A 16,459-nucleotide genomic window follows, 5' to 3' on the forward strand; every position below is an offset into this window, starting at 1 on the left:
AGCATACCCCATGATGAATTCCTCATGCCCTAAAAACTTCAAATATTGATGTTACTGGGAGGAAAAACGGTGCATCTGAAGGTCTCAGGGATATACCTTAATGTGGCCCCATGGATTCAGACTCTAAAAGCAGTGGGATCCCAGGAGAATAAAGCGCAGAGGGAAAGACGCTTGAGAAAATGCTTCAGTTCAGGGTTCGTAGAGACTTGGATCGTTGCCACAATGAACTCCCAGGCTGTAACACTTGGGAGTTTATTGTATGTATAGCTGTAAAGTTTCTCTACCAGAGCTGATATATTTTAATGTTGACTACTTGACAGATGTATTTGCATCTGCTTTTTAAAACGGTAATTTTAAAACTAATAGATACACAAACCCAGCCCAATAGACTATTGACCAGGTTAGTGATAGTCAACTATTATATACAAAGGGATAAAAAATTCCTGGCTTTATGCTACACTGCCAGAACCACCAACCTGATTTATCCCTTAGTAGCAATTAAGAATTTTATGTTTGGCCTTAACTAAACAATGAATGCTGATTAAAACCATTCTACCAAGCTGGGAATGATTTCATGTGATATAATCATCCTTTTGTTCATCATTGTTGCTAGCTTCCACATGACTGCAGTGAGTGCTGGTTTCATCAGCAGAAAGTAATGTGTAATGCTTATGTCTGGAATCCCACAAGTGAATTCATAACTTGATTTTTACAACTGCTCTTTAAGCACTGCAGACATGGTGGTTCTTTGTAGTGATATAGATGCTCCACCTACGTGCTCAAAACCTTTTTCTGAACTACATTTAGTAGAGGTGTGTACCCTTTGGAAATCTTTTGCTAATATCAAAGGATCCTTCAAAACTAACATCTTTGGTTGAGAGGATCAAGTTGAGACACATCTGTGTCTAACCTTGTTGCCTTTGCTGACTATTTCAAGGTTTTCAGATAGCTGAAGAATATATTTGAGTTGCCTGAAAATGTGAACATTTGGATCAAATGTTTAAAAGGATTCTGTACGAAAAGAGGTCTCTGCTGTGTGCCTTATTTAGCAAAGGAAAAATTGGGGGAAATTAGTACAGTGGACTAACTTCAGACTGCAAATAAAATAAACATTACAACAAGAAAATATGTCAGATAAAGCTCTTCCAGGTGCACCTCAGTATGTACACGCACTGTTGCATTCACAAAGGTATGCAGTCATCTTGATTACACTCCCCAGTTTCTGTAGGTGAACCTACACTGTATTTCCATGAGTGCCAACGGGACATAATATAAGTGAAACACTTCCCTGTTGCCTTCATCAGGAAATAATTTTCCTCTTTAACCCAATGGGAGATGAGTTTAAAGACCATAAAGGTAGTAGTTGGTGAGGACTGGGCTGTCACTTCAGTCATCTGCTGCCTGTCAGTACTTTAACCTTTAGACTGAGGTTCTTGTTGCTAGTCTTTTAATTGCTTTTAAGGATTTGAGGGCTCACCCTGTACCTTTGTTCCCCACAGTTGTCCTTTGACTTCAGGGTAGGGTTTATGCAAGTATTGCCTAGAATATGAAGCATGTTACTATGCAAATGATTGAGTAGGTCTTTCTAAGCAGGACATGTCTCAAATAACAAACTGTTTGTTTTCATGTGGTCCCGAATCGAGGTCTTATTTTCATCATCTTCTACTGCAAGTTACTCTAGATATGAGGCATCCTAGTTTGCTAGACAAGTGGCTACAATCTTCTTGGCTCTGAATATTATGAAGGATGGGTTCTACAGACAGCAGGTTTTAAAATGGTGTATATATCAATGATATGACAGACTTAGAGAGTCAAAAAATTAAGTGAAATTTAAGTGTCTTGGGGAAAAAATATTAAATTTAGAAATAATTTAAAATTCAATGTGTTGCTGCTTTTGCTCTTACAGAAATGTTAGAAGAAACCGAATTGGACGAGACCCAATGAAGTACTCTCCTTCTAATTTAGTTATGCAATATTGTAAGGTCACCATGTTAACATAACGGTTCAGTTACTGAAAAGAAGCTTGTCTAAGACTAAAAATTATACATATTTTCAGAAGTCTGGTTTTCTTTTAGGGGGTGGAAGGTTAGCCAAAAGATGGCATTTCAGAAGAATTAGTTTAACTTGTGTGATAAAGATGTCTTAGTTTTCACACTTTGCTGTCTTACATGATCTTAAGACTTACTCAGTATTGGAGAGTGCTGTTATTAGATTTTTGTTGTACATCTGCATTCCTGTCCATATTGTACTGTATATTTTTCACATTGTGTCTAAGCATCTGATGCAAGTGCTTGTGCAAGTAGATCACCATGACATTGTCTTAACTTAGTTGTATTAAGAAGACTGGATGTTAATAATTTTGCAATTTTTTCCCACTTCTTGCAACTCCTGGTTGCCTATTATGTTTCTGTCCAGATGAATAGCTACACTGCTGAAAAAGTAGATAGTACAGAGATTCCCAACTTGTAAGCTGTATTTAACAGTCATCTGCAATTACTTATAGGTGCTGTTGGTAAGCAGTAGCCGATATCCAGATCAGTGGATTGTACCGGGTGGAGGAATGGAACCAGAAGAAGAGCCAGGGGGAGCAGCCGTCAGAGAGGTGTATGAAGAGGTAACAAAAAGAGAACAAAAATATCCAGCTGCTTGCATCTGCTGCTTTGTTCAGATGGGAATCAAAAAGAAAGAAGGAACTCTACCTTCTTTATCCAGGATTTGACTGAGACATCTGTGGTTGTGAAATTCAAAGAACTGCAGTTCCGTGTGTCAGAATTGGGGTATGGTGTGGTGAGGTGAACTGATTAGCTTGCTTCCTAGCATACTGTCATTTCATAGCTAAATTTCTGTCTGCCTGTATCAATGCTTACTGGAAGTAGAACTGTGACTTTATGCCAAATGACACATTATGGTAGTGTAGCACTTCTGTGTTTGTGCAGAAAATGTTTGATTTGCAGCTCCTACAACAGCTTGAAGGTGAGCCAGCCATTCATGTGTAGCTATATAACAAAGAAATAAACAGACCTTTGAGGACATCCCAAATGAAACATATTAGTAACTGATGTATTTAAGCAGTTGAGAATTCAACAATAAAAAGGCCACATTAAATGCAGCCTCGTTAGGGCTGTTTATCTATAAAGTACCATAGGTGTAGTCTGCCCTTCTATCTCTGCCCCTGCTTGTAGGCAAAACAGTGTTTTAAGTCTTGATGAATTAATGCAGTTTCACCCTCTAGTACAGTAGCTAATTTTCAAATTCAAAATTCTGGGTTTTTTTTACTAGTTATTTATTTTTCCTGGGAAAACTTAAAAATGTTAAATGTTACTTGAATATCTAACAGGCAGCACTGTAAGCCAACTCAAACTTCAAGAAAAACTACATTCACTTGATTTAGCTAGAAATTATTTGATGCATGACTACAGATCGACTTAATTCTGTGTCATACTTCTTAAATAGAACGTATAAGGTTCTGCAGAAGTTGATGCATGCTGGCAAGTGAGTGAACAACAAAGCTTCTGGTAGTCTTAAACAGTTTTCTCATCTCAGTTTGACTACTACTATTCACAAAACACACTAATGTTGTTAATTAGTATGTTTAATGATGATTTTTTATTAGCTGTGCCACATAGTGGTTTACCTTGCTTGCATTTAAGACTGGTTCTGCTGAGTTTTAAAGGCTTGGGAACTTGATGTAGATGTAACTTGCCCCAGATGCTGCTTGCTCTTTGGTGTTAAGATGGGATCTTCTGTGAACTGTGATTCAATGACCTTGCTCCCCTTTTACGTGGGGAACAGGCTAGTTCAGTGTTCAATGCTCTTACCAGCCTTCATGCTATAAGGTTTAAGCAGAAATAAGCCTCACTGATACAAAGTTATTCCAGACTTTCTATCTGTGTTCAGTTTTGCTGAGGAAGCCAATTCTGAGTGGTGCAATATACCATATATGAAAGCAAAGGAGACAGCCACCAGGCAGTCTAGTGCCATTGGAAAGGAGCAAAGGTTTAGGATTCTGGCAATGAAAGGCAGTAGTTGCATCTCTGGGGAGAAGTCCTGGCACTTCCCATTCTGAGTTGATGGGTGGGATTAAAAAGCACAGGACCATTGGCACAGGCCAAAATGAGGGATAATAAAATCTCATCTCCATGTCTAACTAGAGCTGACTGAACTGCAGTCATGTGGGTTTTCTCTGGTGGTAAAGAATGGACCATCTTGAAGTAACCTGTCTGCAGATAGTATGTCATCAGTCATGGAATCATTTAGGTTGGAAAAGACCTTTAAATTCAAGCCCAACCATAAACCTAACACTGCCAAGTCTACCACTAAACCATGTCACTAAGTGCCACATCTACACATTTTAAAGACCTCCAGGGATGGTGACTCCACCGCTTCCCTGGGCAGCCCATTCCAATGCTTTTGGTGAAGAAACTTTTCCTAATCTCCATTCTAAACATCCCCTGGCACAACTTAAGGCTGTTTCCTCTCACCCTATCACTTGCTACTTGGGAAAAGAGACCAGTGCCCACAAGGCTGCTGTCGTGGTTTGACCAGCTATTGAAATCTGCCCAAGTGGTCCAGCCTCAGCTTGCAGGGAATGCAGTGCTACGCACAAATCTCTCGGGCTGACTTTGTAGCAAAGTAGTACAGCAGTGAGAGTTGTAACATGGGAGCTGACAATTAGTTTTCTGCTACACATGGTTCTGTCCTGAAAATACTCTGAGGAACACATCAAGGTCCTGGCTTTGCTGGAGCTCTGCTCACTGGTTTCTGCAGTGTATGGGCCATGAGTGTTGAGGGAGGTTAAGCTGAGATAGCTAGGGAATGGGTATAGTATATTAGCGGATGATACATCATACTGTATTACCTTAGTACAAACTTCTTCAGTAATGTAGAAGCCCAGTCAGAGTGCACAGACTGCCCAGACACTACAAACTTCTCTGGTTCATACAGATATGAAAATGATAGTTACTTCTGAATGATCTTTTTCCCTTCAGACATGCTTTCACACCAGCAGGCATAAAAAAATAGAGCAAATCACAAAGTGAAAACTAGGAGTACCTGCTGTTACAATGTGAAGCAGTCCATCCATACCTCAGTTTTGTTCTTGCCCTCACTGCTTTATCAGGGCAAAGCCAAAGACTTTCCCGTACATCGTGGTGGTTCTGGTCAAGTACTGCAGTACTCTGCAACCTGCACAGCTTTGAATCCTGAAGGCAGATGTCAGCCTCCTTCACTCATACACTTAAATTCTTTTGATTGTGTTTGTTCGAGTGCTATCAAACAGCGATGTATAAAGATGTGGCTCAGGCAAAAGCTTGGATTACTTTCCAGTGGATTGTACGTTATGGTGTTCTGTAGCTGCTTAGAATGTGTGTGTTGCCATCAAAATGCCAGTAAGCGGCTTCATGATAGAAAAGCTGTATGTTGTAAATGACTGGAAAAATGCCAATGTCATCCGTGTTTATACACAAGAGAAACTGCTTCTAAAGGTAAAGAAAAGAACTCAGTAAATCTGAAGCTCATGAATTGTGCTGGCTGTGTAACTTTCCTCGAAGTTAAACCAAGTTTTACTCACTTTCACTACAGCAGGTACACATTTTTAATGGTATTCTGGAGCAAGACAGACTGCCAGCCATGTTCAGCTCTGAGGTGTGTTTGCAAATGCAGAAAGATTTTTCAAAGGTTAGGGGCTTTAATAAGCAAAAATCATTTGGTGACACTTGTTCTACAGTTTGAGTTGCCAGGGTTTGACAACTTGTGTAGCTAATGCATGTTAAAAGTTCATGCCCTAAAGTAAAATATTCTCAATTTACAGGCTGAATCTTGTGTGCTGTCACGAGACTGCAGAGCACCATTTTTAAAGAAAAGCCAGAGCAGTGTTCAGGGTTTTGACTTGAGCCATGGAAATTCATGCTCACCTTTCTAGAGATGGATGCCCTTTCTATTTTTGTGCTAAGGTCAATGTCACCTGGCAAGTGGTCACAGTACAGTGAAGTGAACTGTTAAGGGTTTTGTGAATGAATAAACTTCAAAGGAGGCACACTGTGGCACTGGTTTGAACTGTCTTCACTACTGGGTCATGCACAAACTAAGCATTGGTTTCCATTAATTTATTAAAGTTGAGAAATAAATAGTGGGAGTTGTAATGGCATTTCCTAATGGTAGGAGTGCCAGTAGTTCACAATATGATAGCACACTGGCTGTAATATCCCTCACTTTGCAACCAACTCTTGTGTATTTAAAATCCTTGTTTTAAAACGCAAAGATCATTGTAGTCAGATCTCTATGCACTGCAGTTGCTCCATAGTCTTGCCTTTGTGCGTGACTAGATATTTTTTTTAATCCTTAAGTTCTGTTTATATTATTGATTTGGGTTTCTACCTCTACTAAATGTTTAGTATGAATTTAATTTAAGTTTGTCTGCCATTTCACATGCTAGAGTAATTACAATAACCTGTCAGGTTCCTTAAGCACAGTAAGTTTGTTACAAACTTGAAAGTAGGATACCAAAATGAAGTTACACCATAAAGCAATCCCAGAAAGGTACTAAACTTCATCTAAATGAGGGACTACTCTGTTAATGAATTTGGAGCTTAGTCTTTAATTGGGTAGCGTGAAAGGTGGAAATGGGAGTTCTTTGCACATGCAGTGTTCAAGGAGAAATATGACACAAATAATAAGGGTGGCAAGCTGATGATGTCCAGCCTCTTAAATGGTTGAAGCACTCTCTCACTCCTTTTTCTTCCTTCATCTCTCAAGAAACTGAGACTCTTGCTTTGTTTGTACTTAATGGTATATTGAAACGCCTACCAAAAATATGCAATTCCTCACAGATTTGTGTGAATATAGCTTCTGAGAAGATGAGGCCGATCTTAAAGGTTAATCTGCTGCAACAGTGAAAATGGCAGTAATATTGTCCAAGACCTCTCAAAGGAAGCAGAGGAATCTGCTCCAGTGAGCATATAATATTTGAAAAATGACTGGGTGTTACAGACTAGGACTAGGTAGATAATTTTAAGTAAAAATAAATAAAACTCCCACCTTTTCAGCAGAAAGACTGTGGCAGGTACAGTGGAACCTTTTGCGTTTTATGAGTATGCAGGAAAGGGCACAAATAGTCATGCACTGTGCCTTCAGGAGCCTAGGCATTGAAGATGTCCAGCACATCCCGCAGATAAAAATAACTTAAATATTTCGGATTTTAGGCAACTTTCTGCTCTGGTAGACTGTTAGCCTAAAAATTGAAACTGCAGCATGGCTCTTGCTCCATCTACAGGAAACAAAAGGCAATTCTGACTGCACATCTGCGACTGCAGCACCTCTACAGCTGCCGACAGTGAATGACCTCCAGGCTGAAAAGATCATGGGGTGAAGTGGCCTGTTTTCCCTCTTGTGAGGGAAATACTAATACTAAAATATAGACATAAATTAAGATCTGAGACCTAATTTACATAGTACTCACAGACTTCCTTAGGGAGTAGTTATGGGGGTGTAGCACTTAATTCAACAGTTTGTCTGCCAACAGAAATGCTGTTTTTCCAGGCTTTTCTCGCAAAGTTTAGACTCTCTCACTGGCTTATTGTAGCTTATAGGATTTTATTTACTTAAAGAACTGTCTTTTAACAGCCATGGGCATGTAATGGCCAAAGGAAGAAAGATATTTTTATTAGAGACAAAATGGTTCAAAGTCTAGAACTTAACCAGTGTATTGAATTTGCACTTGGCAAAGTGGGACCTTTATTTGACTTTCTAGGGAAAAAGCTGAAGCATTTCTTAGTCCTCTAGCACTTCATTTTCACACATTGTGGAGGAATTACATTAAGGTTCCTGGAGGAACCTGGACGAAATAGTTTTCTTAGCAAAAGCTCTTCAGAAATATAAAGATCCCAGTCAGTTTAATGGTGCTGTTTAAATTATGAGGATTATTCAACTGAATATATTACTTTCACATAAAAATAATGAGACTCTAATTACTACTTCTTTATACTTTTGGTGCAGAGGTTTCAGAAGATGCTACTGTCAGGAATGATGCTACACTTTGGAAGCACGTATCTTTGTGCTTCATCAGTGACAGTAATCACATTTATATAGCAACATCTGGTTGCACAAAAGCTTCCTTAGAAGCTTTGGGGAATTTTTACACTTGATGTAATAGAGTGCTTCTAGTTGTTTCATCCAGAATTACTTGGCTAAGATTATTTATTTAAACCACTGATATGCTTGGAGGGAGAATAGAGAAGCTAGTACGTAAATTCTGCTTAGAGTAACACTGATTATGAAGTCACATTGTGACTGAGGTATAAGTTGAAGAAACTTCTCTATGAAAGCTGTTCTGTATTGGCAAACTGAGCTGGCGGTGGTGTTTGGGGCATGTGCTGACCTCAGTTAATTGTCAGATCCCACTTAGCAGTTCAGGAAAGCCCTCCTGCGTCCCTTGATGCTGAGTTTCTTTGTCCTTCAGCAGTCCTGTCATCATAGACTTGCCTTTAAGGAATCTTTGTAATGTAAATGAGACCTTGGCTAAGACTTCTTAAAAAGTTATAAAATCTAGAAAGTTTTTTAGTTTGGGAGGGTGTTGGTTGGTGGGGCAGCTGTTTGGGTTTGGAGTGAGAGGGGAGTCATTTCTTTTCCTCCCTCTGGTAGAGCATAGTCCCCTTGAGAGCAGTTTCTTGGTACTTGGAAAAGCTTTTTTTAATAATTGAGAAACCTACAGAGTCTGCACTCAGTGCTCTGTCATGCTTTTAAAGCCATATCCTTAAGGATATTAAACAACCTTGTTCTTTGCTGCAACTTTAGGGAAGAAATTACAAAATTTGCCCAGCTAAAACTGCACACTTGGACACTTGAAGTATTAGAAAAAGCATGAGCCCACATGTTCATGTTGTTACTTTTGATGGAATAGGATGATGGAGTTATTTTTTTTTAGTTGCTTCAGTTTGCCACAAAGTAGAAATCTTAAAGGATGTAGTGATTCCTTGATACTGCTGCATGAAAAAAGGCCAAAATTGAGGATAAAAGCGTAAGTTTGTAGTCTTTTAGGTTCTGCTGCTCTTATTTTAAAAAAAATACTGTAATGTTGAGGAAATTAATACTGATCAGTAAAAATTAAGTATTTCCTCAGTGTGTCTGCCTTTTGCATTACCCAGTGTAAAGCACAAGCAGTCTTTAGTGCCTGTTGTGGCGTAGCTGACCCTGTCAGACCAAACTAAGGCTCTGTCACTTTCCTAATTGATGTGGTGCCTGATCACTTCTGCAGCAGGTCCACTTATGTATTTCAGCTTCATGGGCTCTAAGGGGTATCTCTGTCATCACAGCAGACCACCAGACGGATGTTGGATGTAGTTTTGCATTAACTTCAGGCTAGCTTTTGCTGTAGATAAGCAAAATGCTTGTTGAGTTGCAGGGACTGTGATCAGGCTTCATTCATCAAAACTGCTTAATAAATAACACCAGCCATCTGCTTTCTTTAAAAAGAGGGACACGGAAAACATGCAAGATCTTGATTAGGCTTACTGCTAAAGCCTGCCCAGTTGTCTGTCAGAGGTACTCATTAAAATGTAATTAGGATCCATATGGTCCTTTATATAAAGACATCAGTAACTTTCTTTGGTTAAAGCTGAAAACAAAGACTGAAGGCTGGAAAATGTCATCTTAGTGCTAAGGAGCCGTATTTTAAATATTGGTTATACAACGAGACCAAAAAAACCCCTAAATATGGCTTTGTCTACCAGTAGACTACATATGCTTTTTTTCTGAAGTGTATGGAATCAGATTTGTTTAGAATAAATGGATGTTCACACACTACTTTTGATGGAAGGGGCATTATATATCCTGGAAAAACAAACCCTAGAGGCTTAGAACATAAAGACCTCCTTAACTGCATTGATAAAAATTACTAAGCACAAGCTGATACACATAGGGGTTGTTTCAGAAAGCTGAAGGAAAACTCAAAACTTAAAGCCTTTTCTAGCGTTACTAACTAGACAAAGAATTCAAAGCTGTTTGTAGATAACTGGAGACATCAAGTTGGTTTTAGGCTTACATGCCAAAAGCTACTTTCATATGAAAACTAGTGTATGTGAAGTCATTGTGCTGCAAGATCCACCCAGTAACCTACAATTTAATTTGGTGGTGTATTTTGGAGAGCTGTACTTAAGTTTCTGTGTAAAATAGCAATGGAGTTTTAATGACTCCTGCTCTTGATTTATTACTATATTACTTTAAATTCTCTCTTGTCCTAGCTACTTTCCTGGATTATTTCAGTACTGAATGTCATTTATATCTTTAATAAAATACAGTACTCACAAGAACATGGTAATTAACACAGTATTTTGTTCTGGATGGAAAACTTGAAAGATTTGTGTATTCTTTGATCCACTCATTAGGACAAGATTTTGTGTTCTGATACTCTAATTACTCTAAAACTAGAAACTCTAGAAGCAGTGCAGCACTGTAATTAAAACTTATGTTAAAACACTTGCTTAAATAACCCTAATGAGTAATTCACTTATGCTGAGGCAGGAGGCTGGTACTGATATTTTAGGGTTTTTTTCAATTAAAAAGCACACTTTAACACTTTTTCCTGTTTGTTTTGTAGGCTGGAGTAAAGGGAAAGCTGGGCAGACTGCTTGGGATATTTGAGGTGAGCTATTTTCTTTTCCCTTTTAAATACCATGCTCTTTTTTGTGAGATTTGATACTACAGAAACTTAACATCTACACAACAGAATCAGACTTAAGCATTACCTGCTTTTAATTTTGCAATGCTACTAGAAATGCTGTGTTAGACAATGTTTTCCTTTAGCTGTTACATGGTGTGTGAAAGCTTGAATAGGAAGATTTCAAACTACTTGGAATGTTCCTGGAAAGATTAAATTTGTACTTGGACAACATGTAGAAGGTTTGAAAAAAAAAGGTTAAATGAACATGGATAGATCTAGGATTTCTGAAATGTCACACAGCTTTTTTGGGGCAATATTTTGACTTTTTCTGTCGGATTAGATTTTGCTGAAGTAACTAGCAAAAGTAACACGCACCTAAATTGATAGGTCTGTATATGAAGTATCTCGTTATGACTTTGATTCACAAAATAAAGCTAATGCTTTCAATTTACAGATAAATCTAACCTTTAGCAATACTACGTAGTTAAAAACTTGTATTTTGTAGTGTATACGTCAGACTCTCAACTACTGACAGCACAGGGATGTAAACCAGATATAATTCTGTTCTAGTGTTGGCATTGCCCACTTCAGTCTACTCTTATTTAGAGCCTAAGCAGGAAATGTAGGTGTGAGTCTTCAGGTCATAATACATACAGAATTACGTTGTGCTGTATGATGGGTGAGAGAACTCCCTTAGTCTACTGGTTAGGTATGAGTTTCCACAGTAACTTTTGGAGGCAGTGTATTCCTTATATAGATTTTCTATGTGAAATATTACTTGGTTATCTGTGACTGCTTGATGCAGTGCTAAAGGTGTTGCCATTGTGAAGTATGGAAACCATGACAAAACTTGAGAAGTTTCTGTTTGTGATTAGTAGCATTGCTTTGGGTTTGCGAATACACCTGGGTGGTTGTACACAGTAAGAACTTAACGGTTTTTAACTCTGTTGTTAGTCTGCAGAAGTACTCCATATTTTCCAACTCAAATTAAAAAAAAAAGACAGGATACCTCTCATCTTGCTGCCTTAAAACAGAGGCCGCAAGGGCTGATGATTCATTAGTAATTTAGGTGTCTCTTCTTCTGAAGCCCTCTGTCACCATCTAGACCAGAGGAGATAAATTATGTGTGGCACTTTCCTAGGTTATTGCTAACTTAAATCAAGGACCTAATTCAGTTTCACAACATAGCCCCATAGACAGTCATTAGCACCACTGAGGGAGCCAGATGTTGTGACCTGAACACAGAAGTAAGGAGAAGATGGAAATTAGGGTGCTGAGTCTTTGTGTTCTAGAATTACAGCCAGAATTTTTTTAAATTTTAATATATATATTTGTTCCCTTTAATAGTGATACTGACAAACAACTGTCTTGGAGTATTTTTATTTCATAGTAAAGGAGAACAGTTTAAAACTACACTAAGCTTGTAGTGAAACAGCATTAAGTAGGAATGGTTATTGGCACAAGGATAAAACCATCTGTAAAGAGAGCTAGGGCACAACATCTCTTAGTTCTTAATATAGTTGTAATTGTAGATGGTCCTGGGTTTTCTAGGAGCTCTGCTCTTTTCCAAGGGGGGATTGGTTTGGTTTCTAGGGTAGCATCTCTACGAGTGCACTGCTGTCCTGCTCTGGAGCTAGCGAGGAGCCATGTCTACATGGACTGGCTGTGATACAGCGACCCTGCCCAGAGAGCCCTGCCTCTGTCACACTCTATTTGACTGGCCTTGGTCAAAAAGCATGCACTTTCTAAATAGGAGGTTAGTGCTGCTAATGTGGCAAACCTGTCAAGTGAACAGATGGTCATGATTTTTGTGTTTGTCATGACTGCAAACATAGGCCATTTAATTTGCCTCACTTACTGAGTGAAACTTTATAGCCAGCATTGCACAGATGATCCGGCCCACGTGATGCAGTTGCTGCATCTTGCAAAGGCTTTTTAATACCCTTTCATCTAGGAACACGAGTTGCAGAAACAGTTTTAGCAAATGTACTCTACTGTGGATACTTAGAACATACATACAAGATAAGTAATGGGCAGTGCTAGTGGACAGCTGCTAATATTAAACTGGATGACCATAGATAAGTCCCAACTTTTATGATCTTCAAATTAGCTTGTTTTGGTTTATTGGGATTTTTTTAATGACTCTAATAAAATAGAATAGCTGTTCTTTCAAATAAAACTTCATTTTTCCCATCCTTTTGGGCATACTCAGTACAGATGTTCAGTGAAAATAAAAGCTAGGTGTTGCTGTCAAGTATCCTGCAGGGTATGTAATTTCTAATTTTACAGTTGTGGCAAGTCTGTAAGTTGGTATTGTGTTTTGGTGTTTGGTTTTTTGTTTGTTTCTGTGAATTAAAACCTCTGCTTCTGATATTCAAGCAGAACCAGGATCGGAAGCATAGGACGTATGTTTATGTTCTTACTGTGACGGAAATACTGGAAGACTGGGAGGATTCAGTTAATATAGGTAAACCTATTCCCTACATTAAAATGTATTAAGCAAACTTATTTCCTTTTCTGAAGCAATTCTGGGGGGAATACTAATCCTCTTCTATGAAATGAAATTACTGGAAATTGGATGCTATTCTTTCACACTTGTATGCACATATAGCTAGGGTTACTCACTACATATTGTGTTACTTTTTATATTACATTAATCAGCGTATTCTAAATATTAACATGGAGTAAATGTCAGTATTAGTTGATACAGGTTTGTGGGTTTTTTAGGCCGAATACTATACTGATGAATTATTTTCTTTAAAGAACTGTGATGTTTTGCTGTCTGATACTCTAGGGTGTTTTTAAAGGTGTCTTTGAAAAAAAATCTTTGGAAAGTTTTGATGAGGTTCTTATTCTCCTGGGGGGGTAGGGAGAATCTCTAATATTTACTTTTACCTTGGCCTAATTTTTCAGAAGTGATAGTGCTGGCTTTAAGATGTATTTATTCCTATATATACCTCTGTTATACAGATATCACTGTCATGCAGTTTAGTTAAATTAACATATTTTGTGATGCCATATGGATCTTCTACTTTGAATTTAATTTAGTAAGCATTAACTGGTTTTGCTTAATTCATGCAGTGTAATTGTCCAGCTGAAATTTCAGTTAACTAAGAATTGGTATAAAAAATGACATCCTACCTTGATCAGTTCTGCTTTGCCCTTTTCAGGAGGTGGTGCATCAAGGGAGTGCACCCTATTAATTGCATGTCAGGTTTGCTACATAGCAGCAATGATCAGTGATCCAGTACTGAAGAGGATCAATATTGGCAAGGGACAGGATTGTATTCAGTTTTAGTTTGTTTTTTTAACCTGAAACTGAGGACAGGACTGGTCTGTTCCTGCTTAGAGCCAGGCTGTGGGGTAGAGGGGAGCATCCAGCAGTGGGGCTACTGCCAGCTCCCATCTGGGGAGCGCTGCTGGCAGTGCGATGATAGCTGGATGAACAGCCCTGGTGGGGCCACAGACCTTGGTCTTAAAACAGGCAGGTTGTGCATGTCTTAATAATGTTCAAGCGTAGTACCTGTAATGCTGTAAAGCCAAGTGAAAAGTAGAATTAATCCCACTGTTAACAATGCTATTCTTGACCTTGTCTGTAAGTCTTTTCAGAGGCCTCTAATTCTAAAGGGCTTACTTGTATAAGAAAGATAGTCTTAGGGCTATCTCTATGTCTTAGAACTTAAAAATATCACTGGTATAAGGCATATTATTTTTGAAAACTTAAGGCTAACCTGAATAACTCCATACGTGGATTATGTGTATTAAGTCATTTAAATAATATCCTTTTCTGTAAGGACTAGGTATGACTTTTGGAGCACATGAACAGTCATAGGATCTTCTGCCCAGTATCTGCTTCAAGAGTTATCTGAAAGGCTTTATTATGAAGTTCATTTCAGTAAGCTTAAGCGAATCTCGTGTTCATCAGCTCTTTCAGTGACTTTTCACTGTATCTTTTGCCAAACAACTTGAACTTCTAAAGTAAAAGTAATGAGAACAAGTAAATGATCAGATATCAAAAATGGTGCTGTTTCAAATGTATAACTGTTTTTCTTTGTGGATTATACTTCATCAGGAAGGAAAAGAGAATGGTTTAAAGTAGAAGATGCGATCAAGGTTCTTCAGTGCCACAAGCCTGTTCATGCAGAGTACTTGGAAAAACTGAAACTGAGCTGTTCACCCACTAATGGAAACTCTGTGGTTCCTCCTCTTCCAGATAATAACTCCTTATATGTCACTTCTGCACAGACTTCTGGGTTGCCCTCTACTGTGAGATAAACATTTGGATTACCTTTTTATTCATGTCATTACAAGGGGAGACATCTGTGATCACATGTAGGCATCTGTGTAACTGTCAGTTCTAAGTGAAATATGTGAATGTGTCATAATGTCAAATTTATTTGACCATATTTTTCCTTTTTAACAATGTAAAATACTATTTCAGCAAACCAAAGCCATATATGGATTTTTTTAAGATGCCTTAATAGGCCATTTCTAAAAATGAAAAGAAACTTGAGTATATAAATTTCCATATCTGCTAAAATAAAATACGCATCTCTGTGGTGTTCAGCTTATTTAAGAGTAGCCAGTTTTAGTCAGTAGTTCTGTGAGAGTACTTAGAATAAAGCTTGAGCAAATAGTCTTATCCTAAACTCTTATTTGGTATCCACAGATGAAGCACCAAGATCCTAGTATGGTATTGGGGTAAATGGGTGTGTTGAAGGCAGAGACTGTGGGAGTGTGACTACAACAAAGCACTAAACCACATTCAGCCTGTCAAGAGCAAAGGATACCAACACTAAGCACTGCTTGCCTCAGTTATCAAAAAGGTTGCCTTGTCCTATGCAATCTTCATGTGATGTGTGACTAGAGCAAGAACAAGAACTTTGTCTTGCAAGTACCAAAACTGTCCACCATACTTCTGTTTCATAGCTTGGTCAGCTGATGAACTGTCAGAAAACTTACATGAAAAGCATTGTAGAGCCTTCTTCCCCCGTTTTACTTCATTTTAGTATTTTGATACATGCTTTGTTTGCGGTGTCATTACACTGCCGGTTCCAAAACCATCTAATCTTCATTGAGAAGCATCTTATGTAGTGTTCTGCAGTTTGTCGTCATTTAAAAATGTGGAAAGTAGGACTCAACCCAAGGGGCACCCTTGCGTTACGGAGGTGTCCATTAGCAAGCATGTGTGGAGGTGTCTTGCCCAGCGGGAGTGAGTAGTGGTACCCCCTGGGCTTAGAGACAGGTGGGTCCATACCTGCTTATACTAATGGAGAAATAATATTCCTTCGTCTCATTCAGAAGGTGTGCTGAAAGCCCCAGGTTTTAGTTAAATACTTCACTTTTACTGTTTCAACATCAGTTGCTTTAGCTTCTTGAATTAAAAGCTGTCCTCTTGATAAAATGTAGCTGGAATAAATGGGGTACAGCTGACAACTTCCTGCCCTTTTAGTTATTCTCTCTTCTCTTTCAGCCAAAAAGATGAAGACTAAATCCACTGTTAGTCTTAATTTTACCATAGGATTGCTCTCTTTGTGTATGTGCGTGTGTATGGCTTTCTTCTACAAGAACACAATCTAATTAATATGAACATCCTAATTCTGATTTTTTTCTAGGATCTAAACCCAACTGTACCTCCTCTAGCCAGCCAAAACAGAGGTTGAGGTAGACCATTACCTCACGTGTGAAGTCTATTCTGGGTAAAGCTCATTCTCTTACACAGCGTTTGAACCTTTGTAAATAGTCCAACTAGTAAATAGTGAGTGTAAAATGGAAAATAAATGTAATTTAAACCTTTTGTTACTC

General features: G+C 38.4%; 1 protein-coding gene across 2 annotated transcripts; it reads left to right on the forward strand.

Annotated features, from left to right (window-relative positions):
* Window positions 1-2,507: 2,507 nt before the first annotated feature.
* On the forward strand, window positions 2,508-15,221 carry NUDT4 (nudix (nucleoside diphosphate linked moiety X)-type motif 4). Of its 2 annotated transcripts, none has more exons than XM_010184433.1 (4): window positions 2,508-2,614; window positions 10,592-10,636; window positions 13,037-13,121; window positions 14,727-15,221. In XM_010184433.1, the coding sequence occupies exons 1-4, from the start codon at window positions 2,561-2,563 to the stop codon at window positions 14,927-14,929; spliced, it is 387 nt and encodes a 128-aa protein (XP_010182735.1). In that variant the 5' UTR covers window positions 2,508-2,560; the 3' UTR covers window positions 14,930-15,221. The 2 variants fall into 2 exon arrangements, with proteins under 2 accessions (XP_010182735.1, XP_010182736.1); XM_010184434.1 differs by having other exon boundaries at window positions 2,510-2,614; window positions 13,034-13,121; window positions 14,727-15,207.
* Window positions 15,222-16,459: the final 1,238 nt, after the last annotated feature.

This window comes from Mesitornis unicolor, unplaced genomic scaffold, assembly GCF_000695765.1.
Source record: "Mesitornis unicolor isolate BGI_N332 unplaced genomic scaffold, ASM69576v1 scaffold47225, whole genome shotgun sequence".
Classification (NCBI taxonomy): domain Eukaryota; kingdom Metazoa; phylum Chordata; class Aves; order Mesitornithiformes; family Mesitornithidae; genus Mesitornis; species Mesitornis unicolor.